The 26,366-nt window shown below is 41.4% G+C and overlaps 1 protein-coding gene across 1 annotated transcript; it reads right to left on the reverse strand.

Moving 5' to 3' along the window:
* Positions 1-601: 601 nt before the first annotated feature.
* Positions 602-26,056, reverse strand: LOC309716383 (neuronal migration protein doublecortin-like). The gene is made up of 7 exons (XM_082550152.1): positions 25,858-26,056; positions 21,669-22,094; positions 19,024-19,364; positions 8,795-8,897; positions 6,113-6,202; positions 3,776-3,873; positions 602-3,643 (listed from the first exon to the last, which is right to left on the reverse strand). The coding sequence occupies exons 2-7, from the start codon at positions 22,030-22,032 to the stop codon at positions 3,587-3,589; spliced, it is 1,053 nt and encodes a 350-aa protein (XP_082406278.1). The 5' UTR covers positions 22,033-22,094; positions 25,858-26,056; the 3' UTR covers positions 602-3,586.
* Positions 26,057-26,366: the final 310 nt, after the last annotated feature.

Below are 26,366 nucleotides of genomic sequence, written 5' to 3' on the forward strand. Positions count from 1 at the left end.
GTTGCTAACCATGTTCATCCCTTTATGATCACAGTTTGCCCATTTTCTGATGGTTGCTTTCCACAGGATAACACGCCAAACCTTTGAGATGTGGAAGAACGGGAGATGCACATCATAGACATGAAGCTGCAAATCTGCAGCAATTGTCAATATGGAACAAAATCTGATGACCAACTTGTTGGATCGGTACCATGGAGAACAAAGGGCAGCTCTGAAGGCAAAAGGAGCATTGAAGCCAGCGCTAGGAAGGTGTAACTAATGAAGTGGCCGGTTCTTTCTCCACAAATATTTGACTCTGTCCAGCTCACGAATTCTGAAAAATCTTGATGACTACAACACATATACTAACTTGCCAGCCTGACACTACTGGCAGCTGATCAGCTGTTTGATATATTAGGGCACAGCTGACAATGAGAAAGGCATTTCTTGTTCCCATGGTGATGAAAATGCTTATGGAGAGGGATCCACAATGAGAACAATTACTATTTTTACATTAGTCCTTTATTTTTATGTCTCCCAGCACACACACACTCCACTTTTCATATTTCCTATTAGTTTTCTGCTGTTACAGTAATAAAAAGAAACTCAACAACCAGAAAGGTGAAATACAATCGTTTTTAATTGCAAAAAGGATACCGGTTAATACATTGAATGAAGCACTGAAACAAGCCACTGTGACATTGCAAAATACCACTAAAAAGGACATTGTAAAATTTCAGAGAAACAAAATAAAGTCATTCATTCGATCAGAAAGGCATACATATGAAAGAGCGAACAGGAGGGGAGCATATTTACACCACGACCGAGAGTCCTGTGTCTCTACAAAACAAAGTGTGTTTGGAGGTCTCCTCATTTAAGACGTTTAAAAATGTTTTTACAAATGGCCGTTAACAAAGTACAAGCCTGTTATGTCCCAGTTTAACTTTCTATCAAAAGATGTTAATTTTAAAAAGAAAAAAAGAAGAAAGAAAAGACGGGGGGGGAAAAAAAGGCACCATCCATCTTACATGGCGGCATCTGGTTTACACAAGTCAACCAAAGTACTGTGGTAAGCGTTTTGTATGCTGTAAGTATTAAGCTGCAGAAAACTCAAGCTGACGAGAACAGTATTAGCACGTTAAGTTTTACAGAACTAAGTGTTTGAGAAGACTGACAACAAACAGGGTCTTTTGTACAAAAAAAATTAAAAACAATTGGTGAAGTGAGGTGTCCCTGCTGTTGATTAGCTGATAATGTTACAGTAGCTGTTTTGCTGGTTTAACAGCACTCCCTGCAGGAGAAAGAGTGTAGGACACAGCACCAGATTGTAATGGGCTAAAGCAACACTAAGCTGCTATTTAAAGCTCATCTACAGGGCAGGCACCAAATCACTCCAAAGATGTGCAACTTTGGGAGTGCCGCTTTGTCACAATAGAATAACTACACGGAAATGTCGGGGTTTTGTTCGTTTCTTGTTAAGGTTATTTAAAAAAAAAAAGAAAAGAAAAAAAAAAAGCCATGTACAGAAAGAAAAACCAAACTGATTTTTTTTTTTTTTTTTTAAAAACCATTCTCGATTCCAAATGCATAGATATTAATTTAAAAGAATGCTACATATGCAGCACGTCATCTGTATATTGAGAAATTGGTTGTAGTCACACCTTGTAATGCTGGCAAGTAGGCAGTAAAGTGTCTGTTGCTGTGGTGAATAAGTAGCTCCCTGCTTTGTGCTTCACCATAGTCCAATTTAGAGATTTCTCAGGCTCGATTCCCTGCAAAAATCTGAGAAAACCCCCTTTCAGTAGATTTGCTTGACATACGAGATGCGAGTCCAAGTGATCGAAAAAGGGAATATGGCGACAGAAATAAAAGATTGCACACAAAAGCTTGGGGGGGGGGGGGTGTTTAGAGCTCACGTGAGCAAGGAAAACTAGGAAATAAGTCCTACACAAGTACCCTCAATATAAATTAAACTTTATAAAAATTTAAAACCCACACATCGATTTAGACAACTGTTATGTTTTCATCACTCCTCCCCTCTTAATTGGAGAACTATGCTGAGCCATGCAAGAAAAAGGGAGATATCCCACTACCGTTAGCGCCCTGATAAAACTAACCGCCTCAGATGAGCATGATTTAAGCATGACATATTTGGATGCTTTTCAAAAGTAACATGCATAAAACTCCAGGTGTGCTTCTTCCACAATATTTTTATTTTAAATTGCTTAAAATGAAATACTCCCACCTTTTTTTTTTTTTTTTTTTTTATTTCTTTTTTATTTTATAAGTCTTGGTCAAAAAAAAAAAAAAAAAAAAAAAAAAAAAGAATACTTTGGCTTTGAGACCTTTATTTTTATTTATCATTTCAAACTATAAAAATGTCACCACTACTTGCTGTGAAATCACTTCTAATAAGTACACTGTAAGATGTGATAAACTGGTTTTAAAAAGGGATTCTTCAGACTGTCGATAAAAACTGTATACTGGATGTGCATTGGCTTTTTTTCTTCCTTCAGAAGGGCCTGTTGGATCTTCCTTTGGTTGTTTTTATGCACAGTTAGGTCCTTCAAAACAACATCATGTGCTGCCGCTTGTGACAATCTAAAAAACACAGGGTGGGGGGGGGGGGGGGGGGGGTTGTTATGCAGCATGTAAAGCCTACTGTCTGTATAGAAGGTCAAAACAGAGGACCGGCCAACTTAAAGAGGCGTGGGATGCCTTTTCTTTACATAATCGTCCCTGCGCCTGATTGGATGAGATGAACAGCAATTAAAAAATGTGAGGTTGAGGGTTTTAGATCTTCGTTATTACATATATCAAGCCGGCAATATGAAATGTTATTAAGGAGGCGCAGTCAGGACTGCATCCCACACGTCCTCTGTCAAGGGGACTTCATTGTATTTTTTTGTCCCACTTTACTTTGACCGTACCCTGTATCATGTTAAGCGAATGCTAGACATTGTAGTGACATTACGGAAGCACAGCAATGGACATTGGGCGAGATGTTATGATGGATAGCTATACACAGTATTTACAGCAGGTTAGAAAGACTAAAACTGGCTTAACAGACTTCCTCTGACAAGAAACCTTTCACTTAGAGGGCAGAAGGACACGGAGGAACATCACAAATACGATAAGTGATACAAAAGTTTTGTCATTTCTGACCAACACCCCTAAAAATACCCATTTGCTGCTTGGAATTCTGTGACTGAAATGTTTAAAAGTTAGGGTGCGTCCTTTATCAAAAATGTATGTATTCAAAATGATTTTTTTCCCTTCAATAATGAAATCTGTATGACAGTGATCAGTGAGAACCTTTGAGAAACAGTGCCCATCCCACATAGAAAAAGCAAACCTGGAAAAAGTGAGCTGATTGTGAGAAGAAAAATGATTTCTCTGTTCTGTTTGTGCCATTCTCAAGCAGCAAATGGTGTCGTAGCCCTGTTGGCTAAGGCCTTTAAAAAAAGAGACAAAGAGTGGGTTATGCTAAACAGGTGGCACTGTGAGTGAAGGTGGAAAGCAGCAGAGGTATAAAACTTCTGTGTATCTGATCTCAAAGAAAAAAAAAATAAAACTGGAGGGGAGGGTGGCAGCAGGAGCCAGGAGTCTACATTGATTCACCAAGAGAATCATCATCATCCAGAGATAGGGGCAGGTAGAGATCCTGCGGAGATCCAGAGGAGCACAATTACTTTTGTAAACTCAAACTAAAGAGCAAAAAAATAAATAAATAAAACACAAAAAAGACAACAGGCAACAAGATGAAAGGTCAGGAGAGGAGGAGAGGTTAGGGTACCTTCTGCTTGTTGTTGAGGCCTGGACTGGTAGGGGTGGAGGTGGGGGAATGCTTGGAAATCGGGGTGGACAGCTGGCTGCTGGAGCCCGTCCCGTTGGCTGGGAGAGCCAACGCAGAAGTAAAGAGAGTGGGGAGGAAGACAAAGAGGGATAAGGGAGGAGGAGAGGGGAAAGAAGTAGAAGAGGTAAACATAGAGTGGATTAGAAAGTTTGCAAGAGAAGCAAAAAGGAGAGCAAGTCCTGAACTGTGGCCTCATTTGGCCGTGATGTACAGGGACCCTGCTGGTCCAGGTTTTAGGAGGCTGACAAGTTCTGTTTGTTAGGTGACGTTTTATTCACTCGCTCTGTGTCTCCGCGACGTTGCTAGGATTCTGTGTGTGTGGAACACCGTTTATATCTAAGAGCAGTGTGATGTGATGTAGCCGTGAGTGTTAAGTGGCTTGAAAGACTTTTTGTCTATAAGAGATGAAAAGAGCGTGAGCCAGATGGCCGGTCTAAGTTTAAGCCAGTGACTGTTGGAAACACAAGGTGGATAAAGCTTCATTGTAAAGCCGCTGGCTTCGTTTAAACACTCGGGCAGATCGACAGAAACCCCACAGCCAAACAGAGAAATCACAAGTCCCATTATCCTGGGCTCTTTAAATAAAATAACTGCACTCTCTGCTCAGTCTGTGTGGGAGAGCTGCTCGTGTTTAGATGTACTGATTTTTGAGACACTCAGCTGTGAAAAGGGCCAAAGACATCAAACGAACACGGAAAGTTGCCCGCACTGCCACGGTTTGGGTCTCAGATTTCTACATCTGGAATATTTATTCGGCTTCCGCAGAAAACCCCTCGCATTGTGTGGTTGTTTTGATTGCACATTACTGCATGTCATTGTGTACTTTAACGCTGGCACAATGGCAAACGCACACTAATACAAACTGCTATTCAGTATGTCATGGTATGTGTGTTAAAAGAAGCAGAAAAAAAAAAAAAAGCAGAGATGTTGGTGGTAGAATAAACTAATCCTCCATTTCAAATGAATAAAAAAAGAGCAGTACTGGGATTTCTAAATACTGTAATACCTCAATACTGCCCAAGTCTGCTGTAAAAGAGCCGTATTAGGACACGAATTCTGTAAAGTGCGAGTCTTGCTATGATCACGCCGTTTTTAAAGTGTACAGATTCCCTAGTAAATCCCTGAGACTGTTCAATTTTTCATAACATTAAAACATCCGTTTCTATTAAGGATTCAAAGCATAACTCAAAACATTACTGTTGTTGGGTGGAAACATCCGTTTTATATGGTTGTTTTAGTTTAAAGGCTTTTTCATTTGAATATATTAAGGTGTTAAGACTTGTTATGCCATAGCAAACGGCATAAACGACAATCATTCCAAAGCATAGAAAATCTAATTTCATTAAACTCATCAGTACTATTGATTAACTGACATAAATATGCACTTCCTTTCATGCCTCACGGGAATTACAAATGTGCTTAATGGGTAAATAGTTTACTGCCTCCACACGATGCTGGCCCACCACCTGCTGTGTTGGAGTCCAGACATTTACCATTGGTGATCAATAAATATCCATGACAGTCAAATGACTGAGGAAACCTGTAGAGAGCAGGAGACCTCACCTATTATGTAATGCAGCAACAGTACATGAAGAAGAAGAAAAAGAAAAAAAAAAGAAGGGGCAAGCACTCCATATTCCTCAAGTCGTTTTGTTTGCTCGTTTTAAATCATGCCGACGATTTTAATAAAAACTATTCAGCCGCTGAATGGTAAAGCTATGTAAACCCGGATGGTACGATTTTCCTCACATGAAATATTTAAGCGTGAACCAGCTGTAGAGCCTCCATGCTCTCTCGCCTCCTGGATGTTATTATTAAATGTTAAAAAGTGCTTGATTGTCAAACAAACAGCTCAAAGCTGTTTAAATTGGCTTTGTTTACTTTTCATGTTTTATTCATGCTTTTAAAGAAACTACAGCAGAAAGATTATACTAAAGCTCAGAAGACCCACAACAAAGAAAAGCCCCCAGTTTATGCTGAGATTGAGTTTTTAACTATTTACTGCCTTTTAATCAAAATTACACAGAATAAAATTCAGGTAATATTTAAAGAAAAAAAAGGTGTGATTAATGATGTCATGGCATATTTTTCCTTTCAGATTAAGTCAAAGGTCAACATCAGTTACGTGAATCTGCTACAGTATCATCTTGTAGTTTCATTCACTTAAACAGAAAAGACCCTATTTTAAATTTTACACCAGCTTTGATTTCTAAGGTGTGGTCGGCTGCTTTTAAAAAAGGGAAGGGCTAGAGTGTAGGTGAGATGTATCGGGCTCACTCGATTCAGCAGGAGACTTGCAGCGCTTGATTGGACCAGGACTCTTGGCTGAACCTCGCTGAGCTTTGGGTCCCTTCATCACTCTGCATTCTGTAAAGAGAGAGAAAATAAAAAGCACAAAGAAAGTAGTGAATAACATTTTTTCCCCTACCAACAGAATAATTGAGCTGCTCATACTCCCCAGTAGAAGGTTTTTCAAAATGTCTGAAATGAACCCACATGAACCCACCGTTCATGCCTCGAGTTCAACGTGTTCATTTCTGTTACGTCCTTTTTTTCCTCCAGCAGCTTTTTCCTTTGTTGCCAACCTCACATTTTAAAAATTGTGTGTAATCAATTATGATACATTTCTTCCCCCCCAACAACAATTTGGTGTTACAATAAACACAACATGCATGTAGGAATGTGCAGTCCATTCTGGGTCACTGTATTAATCAGGGTAGACAGACTCCAGACACTGCTACTCCTCCCGCTGCATCTTCCCCTCTGTTTGTACCGTCAGGCTCTCTTCCCTCCCTTCCTCCTCTCTTCCACTTTTGATGCTAATTATACTATCTGTCCTCCCTTCGTCTCCTGAGATCTCGCCACGTCTGTCTTGTCTCCTTCTCTCTCAACCTTCACACACCGTTGGGTACAGGCGCACATTCACGTGCTATTGTTTCCAAGGTGTGCCACCACGCATCTGACAGTACCTCAGACTAGCAGCTTGTCAAATCTTCTCAGTGGTCTCAAAGCAGAATAGAGTCTGTTAGAGTCCCTTTTGGCTTTTGTTAATGTTGCAACTGCATAAACAGACCTGCAGGTACTCATGCACTCCTTTCAGTCGGCATATTTATCATAAGGAGTGTGAAAAAATAAATAAAAATACTCGGGCGATATTAATCCATTTTGGTAGCAGTAATCATGTGATTGAATATATTTTTCCCATGTAGATCTTTCAAAGGTCATCTCCAGCCCAGAAAATGTTAAAGAAATATTTCATAGCATATTTGTTGTGTGTCTTTCTTGCCCGTACAGATTCTTAAATTTGAAAAAATGTCTGCTTGATCTCTATAATTTGTTATAGATACAGCCATCCATACCGTGATGAATCACAGAGAAGCCAGTCTCATCAACTCCACTGAAGCCAACTCAGAAATGCCTGCTTGAGCCACTCAGCCATTTTATTTAGCATTGGCCCCAAGATTATTATAGGCTGAATGAAATGATTTAGCTCGAGTTCAGTGGGGGGAGTACACAGTTAGAAAAAGAACGCAGATCATTATAAACTAACCGGCATCCCCATCCTGCCGAGAATCTTACAAGAAACGAAAAGAGACGAAGGTAACATAATGATGGTTATGAACCCTGCATCAGCACTGCGTTAACATAAAAAGGCAGACTGAATGTTTCGAGGAGAGCACATTAGGTGGAAGTAGGTTGTTAAAAATAGGGATTTCAAGTCTGCGGGGAGAAACTCAGAGGGTTGGCTTTATATTTTCTCTCCTTGACTTCTCAGCAGTATCACCACCAACAGATCAGCTGGCCTAAACCTGTCACAGGACAGATTAATGGCTCTTCTTTTTCCTGCCTTTTCCCATCCCTGCTGCCGGGTGCAGATAAGACTTCTCTCAGCCTCCTTTTTAGCCTCCCTCACACATATACAATTCCATCCACAGAGCATTGTACATGAATAAAACCTGATGAAAAGGATACATTTCTTCATCTCTGTAGACACACACACACACACACACACACACACACACACACACACACCCAAACAGAGTACACTTTTTGGATGCTCATGTGCAGCGTTAATTCCATCTTGCACAACAACTCTAGAAATTGGTCATAAAATTGTGCAAATGAAGCCGTGCAGAGGATTCATGGACAAATATGTTAACGTCATTTGCAGTTACAGGTCATCTCTCTATACAGCTGATATTACTGCATGATAGTTCAGTCTCAATGTATTTTTTAATTTATATAGCACCAAATCATAACAGCAGTCGCTTCAAGGTGCTTTATCATGTAAACTAAATATTATAAAGTAGCCCTACAATACTAGAGGGAAAACCCCAACAATCCAATGATCCCATTTGAGCAAGCATTTGGCAACAGTGGGAAGGAAAAACTCCTTTTAACAGGAAGAAATCTCCACCAGAACCAGGCTCAGGGAGGGGCAGCCATCGGCCATGACTGGTCAGGGCTGAGGGGAGGAAGACAGGATATAAAAACACTGATCCAGCCCAAACTATAAGCCTTTATCAAAAGGAAGCCTAATCTTAAGAACAGAGAGCGTGTCTTGTCTCTTGAATCCAAAGTGGGAGCTGGTTCCACAGAAGAGGGGGCCTTAAATGGGAGGCAGAGCCTTCAGCCTTAACTTTTAAACACTAGAGAAACCACAAGTAAGCTTTCAGTCTGAGAGCAAAGTTCTCCAGTGGGATGATATGGTTCTATGAGGGCTTTAAGATAAGATGGGGGCTGATTAGCAAAGCCCTTACATGTCAGGAGCAGGATTTTAAACTTGAGTCTGGATAACTGATCACTACTGTGGCTTTTTTTTAAAAAAAAAAAAAAAAAAGGGAGATCATAAACTGTTCAACCCCTCCTCCGACAAGCTGCATTACAGTGTGTGGCTACTCGCTTAAGTTGATTCCATAATGGGATGCAAAACAGACCAATTCAATCATGCTTACTAACCATTCTCATCCAAAGAGAAGTCGTCCTGTGCGTAGCGGAATTTCTCTGGTCCGCATGCAATGAAGACGTCATCATCGCCAAAGAAATCTTGGAGGCAGGTGACCTATTAAGACACAATACAGTAAATTTGAGAAACTGGAATATAAAATATAAAAGTAGAGTCTACTGGCTCTACCGTTTTACTACAAACATAAGAGGCTGTGGACTCAAATATCCCAAATTAATTCCACAATACCAAACCTGATATTGGAAAGCATGCAGGAACTATAAAATAAAGAAGGCATTAAAAACCTCACTTTGGGACCAAGTCCCAGATTCCAAGGTATAGTCAAAGTGTGCTGCTAATCCATGGGCTTTGGCTTTAATAACATTCCTCATGTGTATATGGTTAGGCCTTTGAAGAAAGCCTAGATATTTTCTACAATCTATGACAAGGACTAAGACTACCAAGATTCCAAGGCAGAAAAATAAAGCCAAAACCCTACATTGACCAGATGTCGATAGTTGTGGTTCCAAGTCATCAGGTACTATAGAAAGAGTACCCTCATGTATCTTTTATACCGTCCATGGTCGTGGCTGATTCGTGCCAGCCTGTCTAAAGAGTTTAAGTTGCTTTGATGTGGCCACAGACCAACTAATTTGTCCTGTCAGCCATCAGCCTTTTAAATAACTCAATGTGCTTTTAATGATGTTTATCTTATATCATGCTTTGCTATATTGTTGCGCAATTACCATTGATGGTTGACCACATACAGGAGCTTCCTGGAAAGGTGATGTCAAAAAAAAAAAAAAAAAAAAAAAAAAAAAAGCTGTCAACTGGGTGATACTGTCCTCTAGGAAAACACTGATTCGAACGCACAGACGATAGAAAATACTTTACTGAACACACTCAGGCACAACAGTGCTTTGAGCTAAACTAAGAGCAGCTAGCATGCTAACCTAGTTAATTAGCAATAAAGGTACAGCAGAATGAGAAAGCATGGAGGCTCAGGCATTTAGCCCCTTTCATTGCACCAATGTGTTCAACTGAATATTGATCCACTGCCCATACATAAAATATAAAGACATTCTCAATTGTACTCCTGTTCCCTCCATTTATCCTGGAGTTAATAGGAGTACATGCCATAATGGCAATCCATCCAACATATTTAAAAAAAAAAAAAAAAAAAAAACCCCACACGCAAATCTGTACCCGATTCTAGTGACAAGGAAAGTTTCAGGGACCACCAAGTCCTTCATATTTTTCTTCTCCAAGGAGCAGAAATATCTGCACAAATCCGGCAGTTGCGGAGGTGTTTTAATCTGAATAAAAGACTGACGGATCTAGGTTAGGAGCATGTCACTAGCAAAAGTAACGTTTAAAAGGCCAACTGAAAATCAGAATCTTACTATAGAAGCTACGATTATGAGTTTGCCAAGAGGACTGCCAGCTCAAATGTCTATCACTGTATGTTAGATATGCTAAATGAAAATACACACACACACACACACACACACACACACACACGTTTACGTGAATGAAATCACTAAATAAAAACTTCCGATCTTCAGGTTGTAGCAGACCTGTGTGTTTTGCTCGTCTTGTTTACATACCTTTAGATTCATGTAACAAAACATTAACACAAAAGGCACAAAAAACCCCAGACAGATGATAATGTTACACCTTTACTGTAATGTTTAAATGATTCGACTTCCTTCCCCGGGGTCTTTTCACTCTAAAGCAGCTGTTGACACAATATGGCTTACTGTATGGACAGATGTCTTTGTGCCACACCTTTTCCCCCGTTCTCCATTATACGGACTGTTACCAGCTCAGACACGCCTATTAAAGCCATTCAAGCTAAACACTGCTCTTCTTTCTTGTGCTGATGAGATCTGTTACAAAGCATATCAGTCAAATTTCCACTCTGCCTTTCAACACCTGTTGAAATCTCTTCCTTCTCGTTTAGAATTATAGGATCAAAGCACTACTACAAGTGAACTACAGATAACTTGCCCTTTATTTAAAGATGGAATTTGCTTTTTTTTTTTATTTAAAAGCACGTCAGTTTTCACCAACGCAAGACTGTTTAGAGATCCACATGCTGAAAAACAGCCCCATGTTGGGGCCCATGCCAGGGTCAAGATGCATCATGGGTTGCCACTGTGATACACATTCAAACTATGAGCTCTGGATAATTTGGGATCTCACCACCCCAGCAGCTGCAATGTTGGTTCTCCGTCCTGCTAGACAAGCTAAAAGTGTGTGGTGGTGACTTGTTGGCGTGGCATCCAACAGCTGTACCCTCCTCTGTGCCCCACAATATTTCCCCCCCCATCACAGGCCTTTCAGAGCCCTGCCGAGGTACAGAGATGGTGCTTCGACTCCAGGGATCAAAACCTAATTGGTTTTTCAGCTGGGGCTAATTTACAGGCTACACACTTGGGTTCTCTTTAGTGTTCGTTATCAGGAAATTGGATACATACATACTACTTTCATTAGGTTAAACTGTTGTATGGCAAGAAGGGCACCTGACAGTTAATCATAATATGGAAGCATTAGTAGGTGTTCTTTCTACCCTTAAGGCGAGTGGGTGGAGGAAAGGAGATGAAAATGGGCCGAAACAGCGTGGGTGGGTAGACGCTACTGCATGTTTTTAATAGCTTTAGGAACAGAGATGATTAAAGGGATAATGTTTTAATCCTATAGTCTGCTACTTTATTCTTTAACAGATCACTACTTAAATTTAAGATTCTGGCTGCCTGGCACGCAAGACCACTTTAACTTCCAACAACATGTCTAATCTCTGATGGGAGAATTCAGTATGAATGCTTCAAAACAAAAGATACTGAATGGGATTAAACATTGAAATGTCTGAACAATTGTACCGCTGCAAAGAAATTTAACTCATACTGGCTTCCAAAGCTAAACTCCTCACCCGTTCTCTTATCAGAGGCTGAAAGGAAATTAGCCTTACGTTCAAGCTTCCATAGTAAAAAAAAAAAAAAACACCCAAAAACCCACCAAATTTCCTATCAAGAGCTTTGGACTTTTAAATGTTTTCAAAGTCCTAAATCCACATTGTATGATTACAGTGTCAAACTCTGCCCAAACCTCCATCTTGCGTCAAAGTCAGCAAGCCTGTTGTGTATTAATAGTGACTAACACGCCATAAAATTGGCCTGATAAGTTTGTACAGTTGGCAGAAATTTGTGAGGAAAAAAACAAACAAACAACTGCTCTGCATGTGATTAGATCAAATGTAAAATGTCAGAGTCCATTTAGAAACATGGCATGAATGAGGAAGTAGGGCTGGGCGATATATCGAGTTTTTAAAAAAAATATCGATATATTTTCATACGAGATATAAGATGTGACAATATCGTTTATATCGATATAGTCTATGTTACGTTATAATTATACTTGTGGAGCCGCAGGTTTGCCTCTCTTTCGTCCACTTTTGTCTCTACGCAACGTTACTCGGCCTCGCCTCTCCTTCACTGAACACAACTCCCCCTCCCCCATAGCTTCACCTGCAGGCAATGACAAGATGAAAGCGGAAAATCTCCGTTAGCGAGTTACCGTGCGTGGGGCTGGATGGCGTCAACGTGTTAGCGAGCTAACCGCGCTAACGACATGCAGCCAGGAGGGGCTGCACGGGCTAAAATCCTTTCCTTTTCTCAAAAATCGACAGTGCGCCTTATGTATGAATTCTGGTTGTGCTTACTGACCGCGAACCGATTTTATGTGGTACACAGCGCTCAGCAATCTGTCAAAAAATGTTTTAATATGACTTTGCTAAGCTACGGAGCTGCACCGCTTGATGGATTGTCGGAGAATTACGGCTACAGAGGAGGAGCCTCGCGGAGTGATACGTACTGTGTGTGTATAAGGACCACAAATGGCACCTGTTCAGAGACGTGGTGCAGCTGTGAAATCTGTCTCTTTGTTATTATGCTCAGCGTCTATTAGTTTACATTTTGACTGCACAATTGTGAGCTTTTTGTTATGCACAAAAACAACATTGTTTTCTTTTATTTATGGACCATGATTATTTAATATATGCTGATAATTTATTTTTGAGTAATATCTACGCTGTATGTAAATAAAAGTGCCCGTGTGACATCTGGGACACAGTGTGACTAAGAACTCTTTTTGTTCTTAACTTATGGCTTAAAAAAATAAATAAATCGAGATATATATCTTATATCGCCATCCAGCTAAAAAATATCGAGATATGAATTTTGGGTCATATCGCCCAGCCCTATGAGGAAGGCACATGCCGGCTTGGGAGCGCTTAGGTTAGGAAGCATCCTCCCTCGATCTGAAAAGGTCAACCTCACCCATCTGGCAAAGGGGTCCGTGAGGAGGACAATGAGCCGACCTGATGCCATTTTACTTAAATGGATCAAAAGTGCTGTCATACTGCATTTATACATATTACGCTTGTACTGCACATGTCAGGGTGAGTGTACCCATCTCTGCATTTACTGGGATGATATGGGCGTATTTTTTCTGAAAAACTGGCTCTTTACAGACTCCAGGTGCCCTCCACCCTCTGTCCCACCAAGCCCATCCCTAATCTCTGCCTCACCAGCTGTCAGGTCCACATGACCCCCAGGAAAAAGGGAAGAAAAAAAACAAAACAAAACCCACCAGCAAGCATGTAGGGAACCTCCAATAACAGCAACTGAATTATTCAGAGTTTCTTTAACCCAACTTGGCAAGGGCAAACGCCCTTTAACTGGATGATGGTCTTCAGTTCCCCAATGCCAATTAAGAAGTGGGTGGAACCACGGTACTTAATTTCTGCAAAACAGAAACCTCCTGGGGTGAACAGTAGTTTTACCTCTCAGAGGTAATTTGAGAAATTTGGCTCCATATGTGCAGCACAATACGATCTCTATGAAACTATTTGGAAAAAGCACTGTAGGATAACAGTTTTAGCCATTGTCATAAAACACGACTGATATTAATAACATAGCAAAATAAGTGCTGTACTTGCACAGGATCAGAGCCACCCTTTACCACAACTGGAGGTAGTCTGTACCCTCAGCTTTCCAGCATATGGCATGCTACACATTCTTGTTTCAGGTGCAACTAAAATGCCTTTGTGCAAAGCAGCAGGGAGCATTTTCAAACAAAGCTATGCATCCTTTGTCTTCCCCCCTTTTTCTTTTAAGGACAGCTGGTTAATATTGACTTCAGCTCGGCCATTCAGCTGCAGTCTGAGCAGAAATGATTCACAAAGACTTGCATCCATCCATTTGTAAAAATAGTCACAATAATTCCTGTCAGTGCAAAAGTAAAGCTACTCAGTGCTGCATTCCAACAATTTCACTAACCACTACTCACCTTACGAACAGTAACGACTGAACATAAGCTTTAATGAGTCAACAGAAGGTTAAACACTGGAATAGAGTAGTGCGTAACTGATTACACACATCTGATGTGCTCTGCAAAGTATTCTCATATCAGCCTAAGGAGGAAAAAAAAAAAAAAAAAAAAAAAGGGACCTTGCTTTTTTCAGCCTATGGGTAAAAACGCCCACAGTCTCTTCACTGAGCACACAGACCTGATCAATATCAGTACCTCTGCACTGAGTGGAATATTCCTCCAAAATACACACTCTCCAGTTTGTTCATTTCAGACAAGTATAAAAAAGCAGCACATCAGATTATCTTTTAGGACAGCAGCAGCTCAGGTACTGAGAATTTCAGGACAAATTTAGTAAATTGAAAAAGAAAAAAAAAAAAAAAAAAAAGGGGGGGGTGCATTTGGACATCAGTAATTGCTTTACAGGAAACTGCTACCAGTTGCCTTTCTGACCCATCTATGACCTTCATGCACCAGCGTACTGCTTGTGCGTTATCGTAGGTGCTCTGGATGCATTTGGAGCACAGATGAGCCAGTTAGGCACAGATATCTGCACAGTCATGGGGACCAGCTGGTGCCTGATGCCGTTTTAACCCCACCCCTCTCGACCCCACGGAAGCAGGCTTTCCATTTAGCTGACTGATGTGGCCTTAACATTATTAAACAGTGCTTCCTCCTCTTCTCCCCCAGGTCATGCTCACTTGTTGATGTGGTGCTCATTGCATGAAAGTGGGGCTGTTAGAAGCTTGTACATGTATGCTTATTCCCTCTATGTCTGCTTGCAGTGCTTCATCACGAGGGACCACGCCCCTCCGTCACCCTGCCTGTCTGCTTGACTCAGTTTAGCTGCATTTGCGTGCACGCAAATGCAGTGAGCTTTTGACGGATGAGGACTAGAGGGCAGGGCAGGTAAGACCCAGTGTAAAGAGCACACTCAGCGCATTACAACCATTGTCACAAACTGAATCCATCACGGTGGAGCTTATTGCCATGACAACTGCTTCTGCAGTATGGCAAAAGCAGACACTGCTAGAGCACTGATAACCAGGGAAAAGCAGGCTTTTCTTGCCCGGTAGCAGATGTATTTTAGTCGTTAAGAAGCTTTGAACCCGAGCATACATCCGTCTATTAATTCAGTGAATAATTTGTTACCATAGTTATTAACCGCTAAAGTGAACTGGAATCTTTTGTTCTCTGACAATAACAGCGCGACCTTGTGCCTGAAGCATCCATCCCCCCCCTCTGATTGTTTAACAAATTCATTTTAAATGTTAAAACAAAAAAAGAAAAGAAAAAACAAACAAAAAACATGAAATTACTGTCAATGCAAAAAGAAAAGCTGATTTTCTGCCTGTGACTGATTCGGTCATAAATGCAATGCAGCCTCAGAAAAGAGGATTTTTTAATTGAATACTTCCTCAGTCACATCTTACTTTCTCTTAATCTCTAGCAAACCTTAAAAACTAAAGATCCCAACCCGAGTCTTAATATTAAACACTCAAATCTGTTAAAGCTCTCTGCTCTGCTCCAGACTTGTGATAATGCACCAGGACAAAACGACACAGCAGCACAATGCATCATCAAGACGTTTCACAAATGATATTTGATTATGGCGTCTGTTAGACGATAACCTTTTCTTAAGTGCAATTCAAATGAGCAAGCAGTGAATCTTAAATGCAAATCAGAGCCAGTCTCCTCTGCAGACACCTCTATCAAAGAGGAAAGAATACAAAATGGCTGCCAGCAATTAGATAGACGCTCTCCAACCTGATGTAGAAGCAGTGAGGGCAAATGAAGTAATGCACTTTTTTTCCCCCTCCATAGACTCAGGGAATAATTAGCCCCCCCATCAGTGCAAATAAAATGATTCTAATTTGCTGTAAGAATGGTAATCCTGAAGCCACTGGCCCCACCCTTCCTGATTGGGCTGCAGAGCAGCAGCATTTGAGGGAAAAATGGGAGTGATTTTGTTCACAGCACTTGCAAAGAGGGGCGAGCGGGCTGTCTGCAGAGTCCATTAAGGAAAAGAGGAACGTCAAAGCATGAAAAGCAGCCATTTTAAAAATGCCAGGAAGACAACCTGCAACGCCTTCTCAAATTTTGGGCACCAGCAGAGCTGATTAAAAAAAAAAACAAAAAAAAAAAAAACACCACACATACATACACACACGCTAGAGTGTGCTCACACAAGTCACACCCAATGATGGAATGCAAGCAGGTAAAATAAACATGACATGTGGTCTTTTTTTTTTTTTAATATTTTCAATACTAAAGGGTTGCTTTGATAGTAAACTCTCACACCCACTACAGGATGTGGTATCTGACAGACCGGTCCACACCAGCTGGGCTCTCTTTGTGCCTGGGATGTGGTCTCCTAGCAACCAGTCCCAGCAGCTATCGCAGCGGAATGGGAAGAGGAGGATCGGCGCAGAGTCAGGGAGGGGTGGGCACTGCATCAATATTGCTTCTACCATATCACCTCCACCACAGAGCAGCTGCAATGTGCCTCTGCACACAAAGACGCCATAATAACGTGCACTGCGTTTCTCACATTTCTGTGCATTAATGTGAAACGGGGAGTCGCAGGCAGGAGCAACAGATCAGCAGACGTGAATTGTGAAAAAAAAAAAAAAAAAGCTAGAGCTACCATGATGGCAGCACAATCAATATGCACTGATTGGAATGCCTGCAATATGATGGCTGTTGATGGTGTGACCACAATTCATTTATCATTACGCATGTGTGTGAGGGAAGAGGGAGGAGGGGAGGGATAAGGTGATTTCCATCTCCAGCAGGAGCTTCGGGAGAAAACCAGTACAAGACCCGGGGCGGCCAGACTGCACCCAAGGGACAGAGCATTAAAATCAAATAGCCTCCCATCTATCATTTCAGAACACCTCCCCTCCTCCAAGACGCATCGCTTTCCAGCATTATTAATACAAAAAGAAAAAGGCAGTTCAACATGTAAGAGATACCCCAGTCAGTAATGCATTTGTAATCAATAAGACAGGAAAAGAGGGTTTGCGCCTAAGAATAGGCAAACATTTAACCATATCAAAGAGAGGATTGAGGAACAGATGCGCGCGCACACACACACACACACACACACACACACACACACACACGTTCCTCATCCCTGCATCTGCCAATTTGCAGCGCTTCACACTAGTCTGGAACTCACAGGTATACAGGAGTAACGTTATCATGAGAAAAGCAAGATCAGTTATACTATTACGGTTTAATAAAGTCAAAAAGGTCACCTCTGCAGACAAATCTGAAAGCACAATCCTCTCCATAGCCAACCTTTTTTGTAATGCCACACACACACACACACCTTTACAGTGACATCTCTTGATATTAAGGAATTAGTTAAGTGCATCATCTCAAACCTTTCCACAGCCTTACAGCTGGGTGATGCTGTATGGTTGCGGCTGCGCTTTAAAAGTATCCCAATAAAGTATGAGCATGAATAATATATTACCGGTATGTCCTTTTAGCTTAGCTGGTGTGTCGAGTAAACAATAGCATCCCCAGGGAACGACTTTTAGGCAATATTAAAATGTGCGTGTGGGCGTCTCATGCGGACATTTTTCTTGGTTTTAGGTAAATTCATATCGTTAAAAACGGCAGCTCGGTAAACTAGTATATATGTGAAATAGATAGACTTAAATATAATATTGGTACAGTGACCATGTCCCAGTCTAATGGATTCTCCCACAATCGGCAGCCAGTTGGGTTCAAGATCAACAAATGGCTGATAATTTTACCTGGTTTGACAAACTGAGCTAGTCATATAAAAAGACCAACATTGCAGACTTTGAGATGATAGACTAGTAATCCTGTTACTGTGCAGGTTTGTCTATACCTGCATTTTTACCCTACACATGTGCTGTAAGGGTAGAAATTTAACCAAACGGGTAAAATACAAAAATTCAGAAAATAAGGCAACCTCTTGGCCAGTAAGGATGTCAAGCATTTATCTTAAAATTAGAACAGATGAATGTCAGCACTTTCATTCTGGAATCATTCTTCCAAGCACGAGAGGATGTCTTGACTGGTTGTTCGAACAATGGTCATTCGGTGTCACAATGTTTGCCTCCGAATGGGAACAAAATGGCAACAATACAGGGCCGGGCCCTTTTTGCACACTATAGTGGGAAGACATCAGAACTCCGCAGGACTTTTAAGCTTTTCAAAGCCAGATGGGACTCAGAAATACCAGTGGCCTAAAACCAGCTGAGCAACAAAAGGTTGGCAGGCAAGACTCTAATGTCTCTGACCACAACACAGGTGACTAGGTAGCATCAGAGAAAAAAAGTCTGAAGACAAACTGCTGACAGCAAAGGTCATACAAAGGTTGTTCCCACAGACGCTTGGATTTCTCATGGAGCGACTAAGTCATTGTTGGCTGAGGTTATGACAGAACAATAGGATTTTGTGGGCATCTTGTGTCACTTTTGAAAGTCATTGGAGTTAAAAGGAAACCACTGATGAGGCAACAAGATCGTTTTGTCTGGTTTTTTACATTTCTAAGCTAATTATTCTGCTTCCTGCTTTCTCTTGATCCCGTTCATCACTGCCTGTGTGGGGGCAGATGTATGAATGACACACTGTCCTCAATCCGACCACAAATTTTCCTATTGTGAGACTTCGTTTACATACAGTACTGTACTGCCTTTATTTCACTTATTTCTCAAACAGAGGGCTCTATCCCAAATTAAACAAATGCAGACATAGAACTCCATCCGCAGCATGGTTCATTTGAATTTTAGCAGGTTAGACATTTTCATATGCACATCACATGCTGTAAAGTCAGATTTTCAGCAGCACGTGTGAGCCAATAACTTTATATCACGGCGTAAAGTGACAATACCTGCTTGCCATCCAGAGTGTAGATCCTCTTAACCACGCCACTCTCCAGTTTAATGGCCTCCGTGATGTCAGTGAGCACCTGCTCAAAGGAGTGTGCGGTCTTCTTATTGAGCAGGAAGCGGACAGCTTTGCGTGGCTTCACGCCGCTACGCATGACCGTTACGAGCTTGGGTCGAATAAAGTCCTTGGTCTCCCTGGACTCACCGGCAGCCTTGGCAGCTAAGGACTGCATGTTCTTCTGGCTTGCTGAGGCCTTTACATTCACAGACCAGTTGGGGTTGACGTTCTTTGTGTAGTCAACTTTCTTGTAGAAGTTCTCTGATGCGCAAACATAGCTTTCCCCTGCAGAGTCAAAGAGAAATTGGGTTAGTGTGTCGTAACACGCATATTATTCAACTTTGGCACCTGAGAGTCCCGCAGCGTCTCTCTACTCAAAGATTTGAACCTTCAGGAACTTTCAAGACTAGTAGGAGGGAAGAAAAGGTTTTTAAAATGACTGAAAATCACTTTATAGACATTAGCATGGCTGCTGAGGTCTTGTTTGAAGTTCACAGACAGGCTTTGAACCACCAGGCTGCGTTGCCATGAATATTTGCAAAATTTGGATCACTGGATTGCCACAAACTTACCCCATTTTACTGAGATGTTAGCACCATTACGACAAATACCATTAGAATTAACCCCTCTCCACTCAGTATGGAAACAAACTTGTTTCATGCTTTACCACTTTGGATCAGTCCTTGCTTTGAAACCTGAGGTAATAAGATAAATGTAGACTGTTTAATAACCATGTGTCAATGATTGCTCTTCATATACCGAATGATTGCCACATTTTCCTAAAATATCTGCTGTATTCATCATCAGTTCATAGTTTTCACTGCAAGCTAGACTTTAAAGACAAAAGGCTGCTGGGGGACAGAGGGAGGGGAAGAAAAAAAAAATCTGGCAAAAAGGAGGCAATCCAGAAGGCAACAATTAGGCCAAATGTGGAGAAATTGCAGAAGAGACAAGAGGAACAAAACGGGATTACACTGTGCAGAGGAGATTGAACAATTAATTATATCTCACAAAAGGAAGCACAATGAAATAGCCCCGCCACCCACAGTGCTAACTCTGCACCCCTGCTCGACACACATATACACAAAGATAATACACACACACACTCCTATCTTTCCTAAGCAGCTCAAGCGGCAGAGATGATCACCTCATTTTAGACAAATTAAGCTGCAGTTTATCTTCCAGCTTTACCCAAAACTCACCCTGTCTACCTCATCCCTCAGCAGCCTTAAAGGAATCTCGCAAAGTCAAGTCTGTGTGCGAGTGGAGAGAAAGAGGGGAGAAGAGAAAAAAAAAAAAAAAAAAAAAATCTGGGATGTTTTACTTTCTAAATATTATACCTGAGAAACCCTCATTCAAAAAAAAGAAAGGGGGGGGGGGGGGGGGGGAGACAGGACTGGGGTTTAAGCAGCATTTAACTAATATCGTTGCTCTCACTTCATCCATCTGACTTTCCCCCTTTTCAAATTGCATTATCCCTCTGACACATCCCATGTCGCAAATTCAGCTTCAGGCTGCTGCAAATAAGCGACAATTTGACTGGAACAGCAATTTGCGACAAGCAGGTCAACACATGGATCATCCGGTTTGATGTCGAGCGAAGATTTCCTTCAGTCACCATGTTTGGCAACTTTCACTACATAAATTTTTGGAGGCAAATGAATCACTTCTTGTCCTAGTCGGTGTTCTGGTGCCAAATGGAACAAGAGCAATCACGGTGGCAGCTGCTCTTAAGGGTGTCTACACTACTCCAGCTATCAGACAGAAATGAAAGCTGAACAGCTCCCCAGATTCTTACAGTAGCTATAATAATCGTGACTGCTGAATCAGAAAAATCCGAAAATCATAAAAAGGTGTAACTTCAATTTATTTGGATTTCTTCTCACTGTTGCTATGGGTACTGTGGGAAAGGTTTAATAAATATGCATAAAGAAATGTGGCTGGTGGTTTCTTCAATGATGAGATCCTAATGATTTCAATTAACAAACTGCTCTCTCATGCTGAGTGTAAAGATCCAACTTTAAAGTACAGAAGGAAGCCCTCTGAGAGTCTAAACTCAACACTGAATCCCATTAAGATCAAGACAGAAGACCCACTTTCAGCTTTATTAGCTGCAACAGGAATTCCCCAACAGCAAGATGCTAAAATACAATTTACATTTAAGAAATGAAAGAGCATGCATGTGGATGTTTAAAACAGATTGGCTCTTTCACTGCATTTCCCCATTTGTCTCGGTTTTTTTGCCTTTGTCAAAAGAAAAAAAAATGTTTTAAACAACTTCCGTCAAACAAAACTGCCCAACTACCAAAAAAGTAGACCGATGTCAGTCAACTGCATAAACACAACTCTTTAGCCTAGAATTTAATACATCATATGGGAGATTAGAGAAGTCTAGACTGAACAGATTAGACTTGTAATCTCAAAAAACTGCAAGTTTTATGTTTCTAATACTTCTCAGCAAAGAAACTGGCAGGTATCTTGAGGGCCCACCTTTTCACAGCGGTTCTACCTTTACTAAAACCTTACAATGCACCAATATTTCATGGTGTTAAATCATACATTTGCTTGGTCCTGCTGGAACATTTTTACCTTCCTCTAGGTCATCCAAGGTTGTGATCTTGCGTGCACCATCAATAGTGAAGATGAAACGCACACCCTGTGGCAAATTGATGTGGTCGGACAGCGAGCGCGTCAAGTCGGCCAGGAGGGCATCAAAGGTGCGGAATCGGTCGTTGGCTACAGCGTACACGATGCCTTTGAAGAAGCGGTCTCCGTTGCGATAGAAGCGCACCTTTTTGGCTTTCTTCTCATTGGTGAGGGCCTGCAGAGTGCGTGTGCGGTAGAAGCTGCAATGGGCGCTGTGAGTAGGGCTGGGGAGTCCATTCATACGCCCGCCCCGCGGGGTACGAGAGGCCTTGTCTCGCTCATCAAAATGTCCAAAGTCTAGCTCCATGATGACTGAAAGTTATGGTGGTCGTGACAGATGTGTTGGGGTGGTGACCAGCTCCAGAGAGTCTAGGGAAAGAAGGAAACAAGTGCTTGTAATGTATCACCAGATACTGCAGTAGTATTAATGGTTAATGGTCGTATGTTCATGACATTTCACTCAGAGCAACATTTAATTCCATGATTGTGACTTATTCATAAATCTGCATCTAAATAAACCAAAATCCAGAGCTAGGTGAGGATTAGGCACAGGAATGAGATTAAGATGATTAGCCAATTGTATCGCTAATATTAAAACTGGAAACCAATAGTCATTGAAGTTAAATTTGTACAGTGCTGCCCTGGCACTGCCCGTTAATTGTTTGCTTCTAAGACAAGGAGTATGTGTCCACTCATGGCATCTGAGGAACTTAACACCCAGTGGATTTGCTATTTTTAATTCCCCTGATATTTATGCAGTATAAAACACGTATCCAATATAAAGTCAGTATAAAAACATGGACATGTTTTATAAGAAATTAAGAAAAGAAAAATATGCCGATCGGAATTCCACCAGGTGATAATTGTTGTTGCAAAAAGACTTGAGAAAACAGCTTTCTGACTTGACCTCCATCAACACTTTCCTATGAATTTACGGGTTAGACACTCATTTTGGGTCATACCAAATTAAAAAAAAGAAGAAAAGTCAAGTCAGTTTTTAAGAACCTTGGTCATACCATGTTTCAGACTTATGAAACCACACATTCTTCGTTAACAAGGCGGAAACAATAATGCTGAGGCTTCAAAATGGGATTTGAGAAATTAATGCATGACATCTTGGTAGTAACGTTCATGCCCCTGTATTTATCCCACTGTTAGCAGGGAGCACAGCTAACAGGCTAATGTTTGCCTCCGTTTTCTTCTCTCCTAGACTGTCCTCACATCAACTATTTCAATAAAGCTGCTCTCATTTAAATCATTTTCCTTTTTTGTAGTTAAACAACATAATGAGCATTACATCATTATGACACACGGAGCACATTAAGGCTTCATGTTAACCAGCTGTCATTTATAAGCCATTTCCAAAGCTGGCACTGTGCGCAGCTAAAACCCTGATTTAATCATGATATCTAAAAGGAAAAACAAACAAACAATGCAAATAATTCAGAGACAGCTGCAGGTTATATTTACACAGAAAATAGTCACTCAGACACAGCAGCAACGGGACGCTTTCTCACATTCACTTAAATTAATTGCATAGCAGCCATATTGGTACTGCCTTGTTTTAGCCAAGGTATCCATGGCAACAGCCGGCACACCATTCTTCCTGAAAGAGGCGTGGCCAACCGGTGCATTTAAAGCTACACGTACTAAAACCGCTGGTCATCAATCCTGCATGTCAAACTAAAACTTTGTCACGCATGCATTAACATTTTAAAAATGATTTTTAAAATGTTAGTGCAGACTCTTTGAATTTCTACACATAAAATAGTATGACCCTAAAATACTCCAGATGCAGTGAGTGTGCAGCAGTACGTCTCACTGACTGTTACCACACTGCTTTATGTGGCATGTAGCACATGATAGCTCCCCCTCTTCTTCTGAAGTCCGCCTACAGACACCTCTGTGCAGCTGTCTCACTTGGCCAGATGAATCAGTAAGTGATGAATCAGTAAGCTAACCACTAACACAAAAGGTTTTGGAAATAATGATGATGTCAACTTGTATATTGTCCTATTAGATATCTGAGATATCAATGACATCAACGGAATCACAAGGAAATTATACGGCTCAACAACTCAAAAAAAAAATGCTTATTCTATGGAGGTTGACTGCCCAAGGTTTTATAGCAAAAGTAGTAGTCTGCTAGTTAATCTTCCACCTGATGACCACAAATAAACTTGCCAAAGCCACAAAAACTCATTGAAGAGCATCTTCAAACTGATACTTTTTCAACAACTGACACACAGACACCCATCAAACGCCCACACCCATTCACATGAAAGGGGAAGTGCAAAGTTTAAAGCCCCGATCTATGAGCAATGTCTCCCCAATTTAAACTTTAAAGGAGAGTATTCTTTTTAAAAACATATTTGACGAGACCGAGCCGAATAGCACAAATGTGAAGTGTCACATTTCTGTCACTTCTACGGGCCCCGATATCCTCACAGGACTTGTCATTATTGACTGAAAGGTCACTGGTCTTTGAACACAACTCCACTCCGAGTGGCATTTTAACAACTCAAGATTTGACTTTGACATTTTTCAAGTCACTGAAGACAGAATTCATTTGGCATCTTCTGCCACTGAAAGTCAATCTTGCGCCGTAATATGAGGCGGAGGTCCTCCAAATCATCAGGGAGTGTTTCAGTGGATGTAGTGAGGATATGAAATTTTAGGTGTCATTGTTTTGCAAAATTCTCAAACTAAAACTAAGCTTTTCACTTCCTTCTTCACATGCGAGTCATCTGATGTACAAAAAAAAACACGGTTCGCTGCTTTCAGTAGACCCAACATGGTTATATGAAAATGAAGAAAGAAAGAAAAAAAAAAAAAAAGGAAGCAGCTTGGAAAACAATAAAAATTTGAGGCCCCACCTTTTAACAACAAGCTGTTGTGCTGTGATATTCATTGCAAACATATATCCAGCCTTGGTGCTAATGTTAAGAAGGCCTAAACCAATTAGTCAAAACATGCACACAAACTGGTGAATGACACAATGTCACAGCCCATAATCCTCCACTATCCTGCCTCTTTTAGTACCACATGATTACAGCACTGTATATAGTATAACCATACTGACAAACGGGGGGTGGAAGAGATCACCACCCATCCATGTGGCAGGTCGACACCCCCCTTTCCCCACCAAGCATGCTAACCTTTGGCTGATCTGCTGACTGGTGTTTTATGATAAGCACACTGACAGGGGAGGGACTTCTGTGGACTGGGTGCTCCTTAGCTGACAAAGGCCAGGTTTCAAGCCCATCTGCTGCACTAATAAGCAGAGCGAGCAGTGACCCTTCCCCAGAAAAGCAACCACTAGGACAGTCCATTGTCTCAAACGGGGTGCCTGCCTTCAGAGTGACATCACCATCGCTGCTGCTCCTGCTGCAGCCGGCTCAGTCTCCTGCTCAAGTCCAGAAAATACATCCTCCCACAGCTTTTTAGTGTTAATCTGCACGGACACGACTGTTTAAAGATCACCTCTCTTTGTGGCTGACACACTTGACGTTATCAATCAATAAATCTGGTTAAAAATATGCGCGCTTTCCCCACTTCCAAATTAAGCGCAAACCTGGACATCAGGCAGCACTGCGGTATCATTGTGTGGTGTCATTGATATATTTGTCTGGTTCTGTGTTCCTGACTGAGCCACCCACACCCACACACACTCCTGACAAACCAGCACCACATTATGACTCTCCAGTCCGCGTCAGGAAAATTGATCTGCGTGCGGTATGTCTCACACCAACACACGGAAAGGTAGGTATTAAAAAAGAGAGAATGAAAAATAAGAGCCACGAAAGGAAAAGTTTCATGACACTACTCTTTTCATTTATGATGGATGGCGTGTGGCCACATGGCAGAGACAGCAGCTTAAAATGCAAGTTCTGCTTGAAATGAAAGGGGAGGGTTGGGCGTGTGAACGCCACAATCCACCTGCTCAAGCCTAAATCTAAAAAAAAAAAAAAAAAAAAAGCCTGATATAATCCCCTTCCAAAATGCAAAAAAATAAAATAATACAGTGATATTCAAAGTTGCCCCCTGAGAGTCAAAATCACTGCAATGTAATATATACTTTCTTTAAAAATCACTGAAGTCTGCTGATTATCCCACCCAGTAGCGGACTCACCTGCGTCGCTGATTGCGGAGTGTGTGGGGGAGTGGATGTGAGTCGATGCTGCAGGATAGCGGCACGCCGTCTCTCCCCTCGCCTTTGTCTGTTTCCGTCTGAGTGCCGGAGTCACTCCTTGCTTGAATCGAGCAGCCACTGGGTCCTAAAGAGCAGTGGACCCGCCCACTGAGGAAAAAAACTGTAGGTGCCAGTCAGTGTGGGCTGGGGTGGAGCTCCCATCAGGGTCACCAAAGGTAGTTCTAACGAGCAAATGAGCAAGAATTAAAGGTGGGGATTATTTACAAGTCATGGTTGAAAGATGAAAGCGGCTTTTATCATGTGATGTGTGAGGCAGATCTTTCTGTTAAGATGGGAGAAGAAAACTTATTCTTTTTTATTTAATTTTTTCCTGTAAGAATTTCAGCTATTTGTTTTATTTTGAAGATTGTGGCTTTCTGTGAGTGAACTGTGAGAGCTGAAGCTAAGGCATCACGAGTGCGTCCCTTTCAGACAAACCACAGTCTGAT

The sequence above is a fragment of the Aulonocara stuartgranti genome (genome assembly GCF_965226115.1).
Source record: "Aulonocara stuartgranti genome assembly, chromosome: 10".
Classification (NCBI taxonomy): domain Eukaryota; kingdom Metazoa; phylum Chordata; class Actinopteri; order Cichliformes; family Cichlidae; genus Aulonocara; species Aulonocara stuartgranti.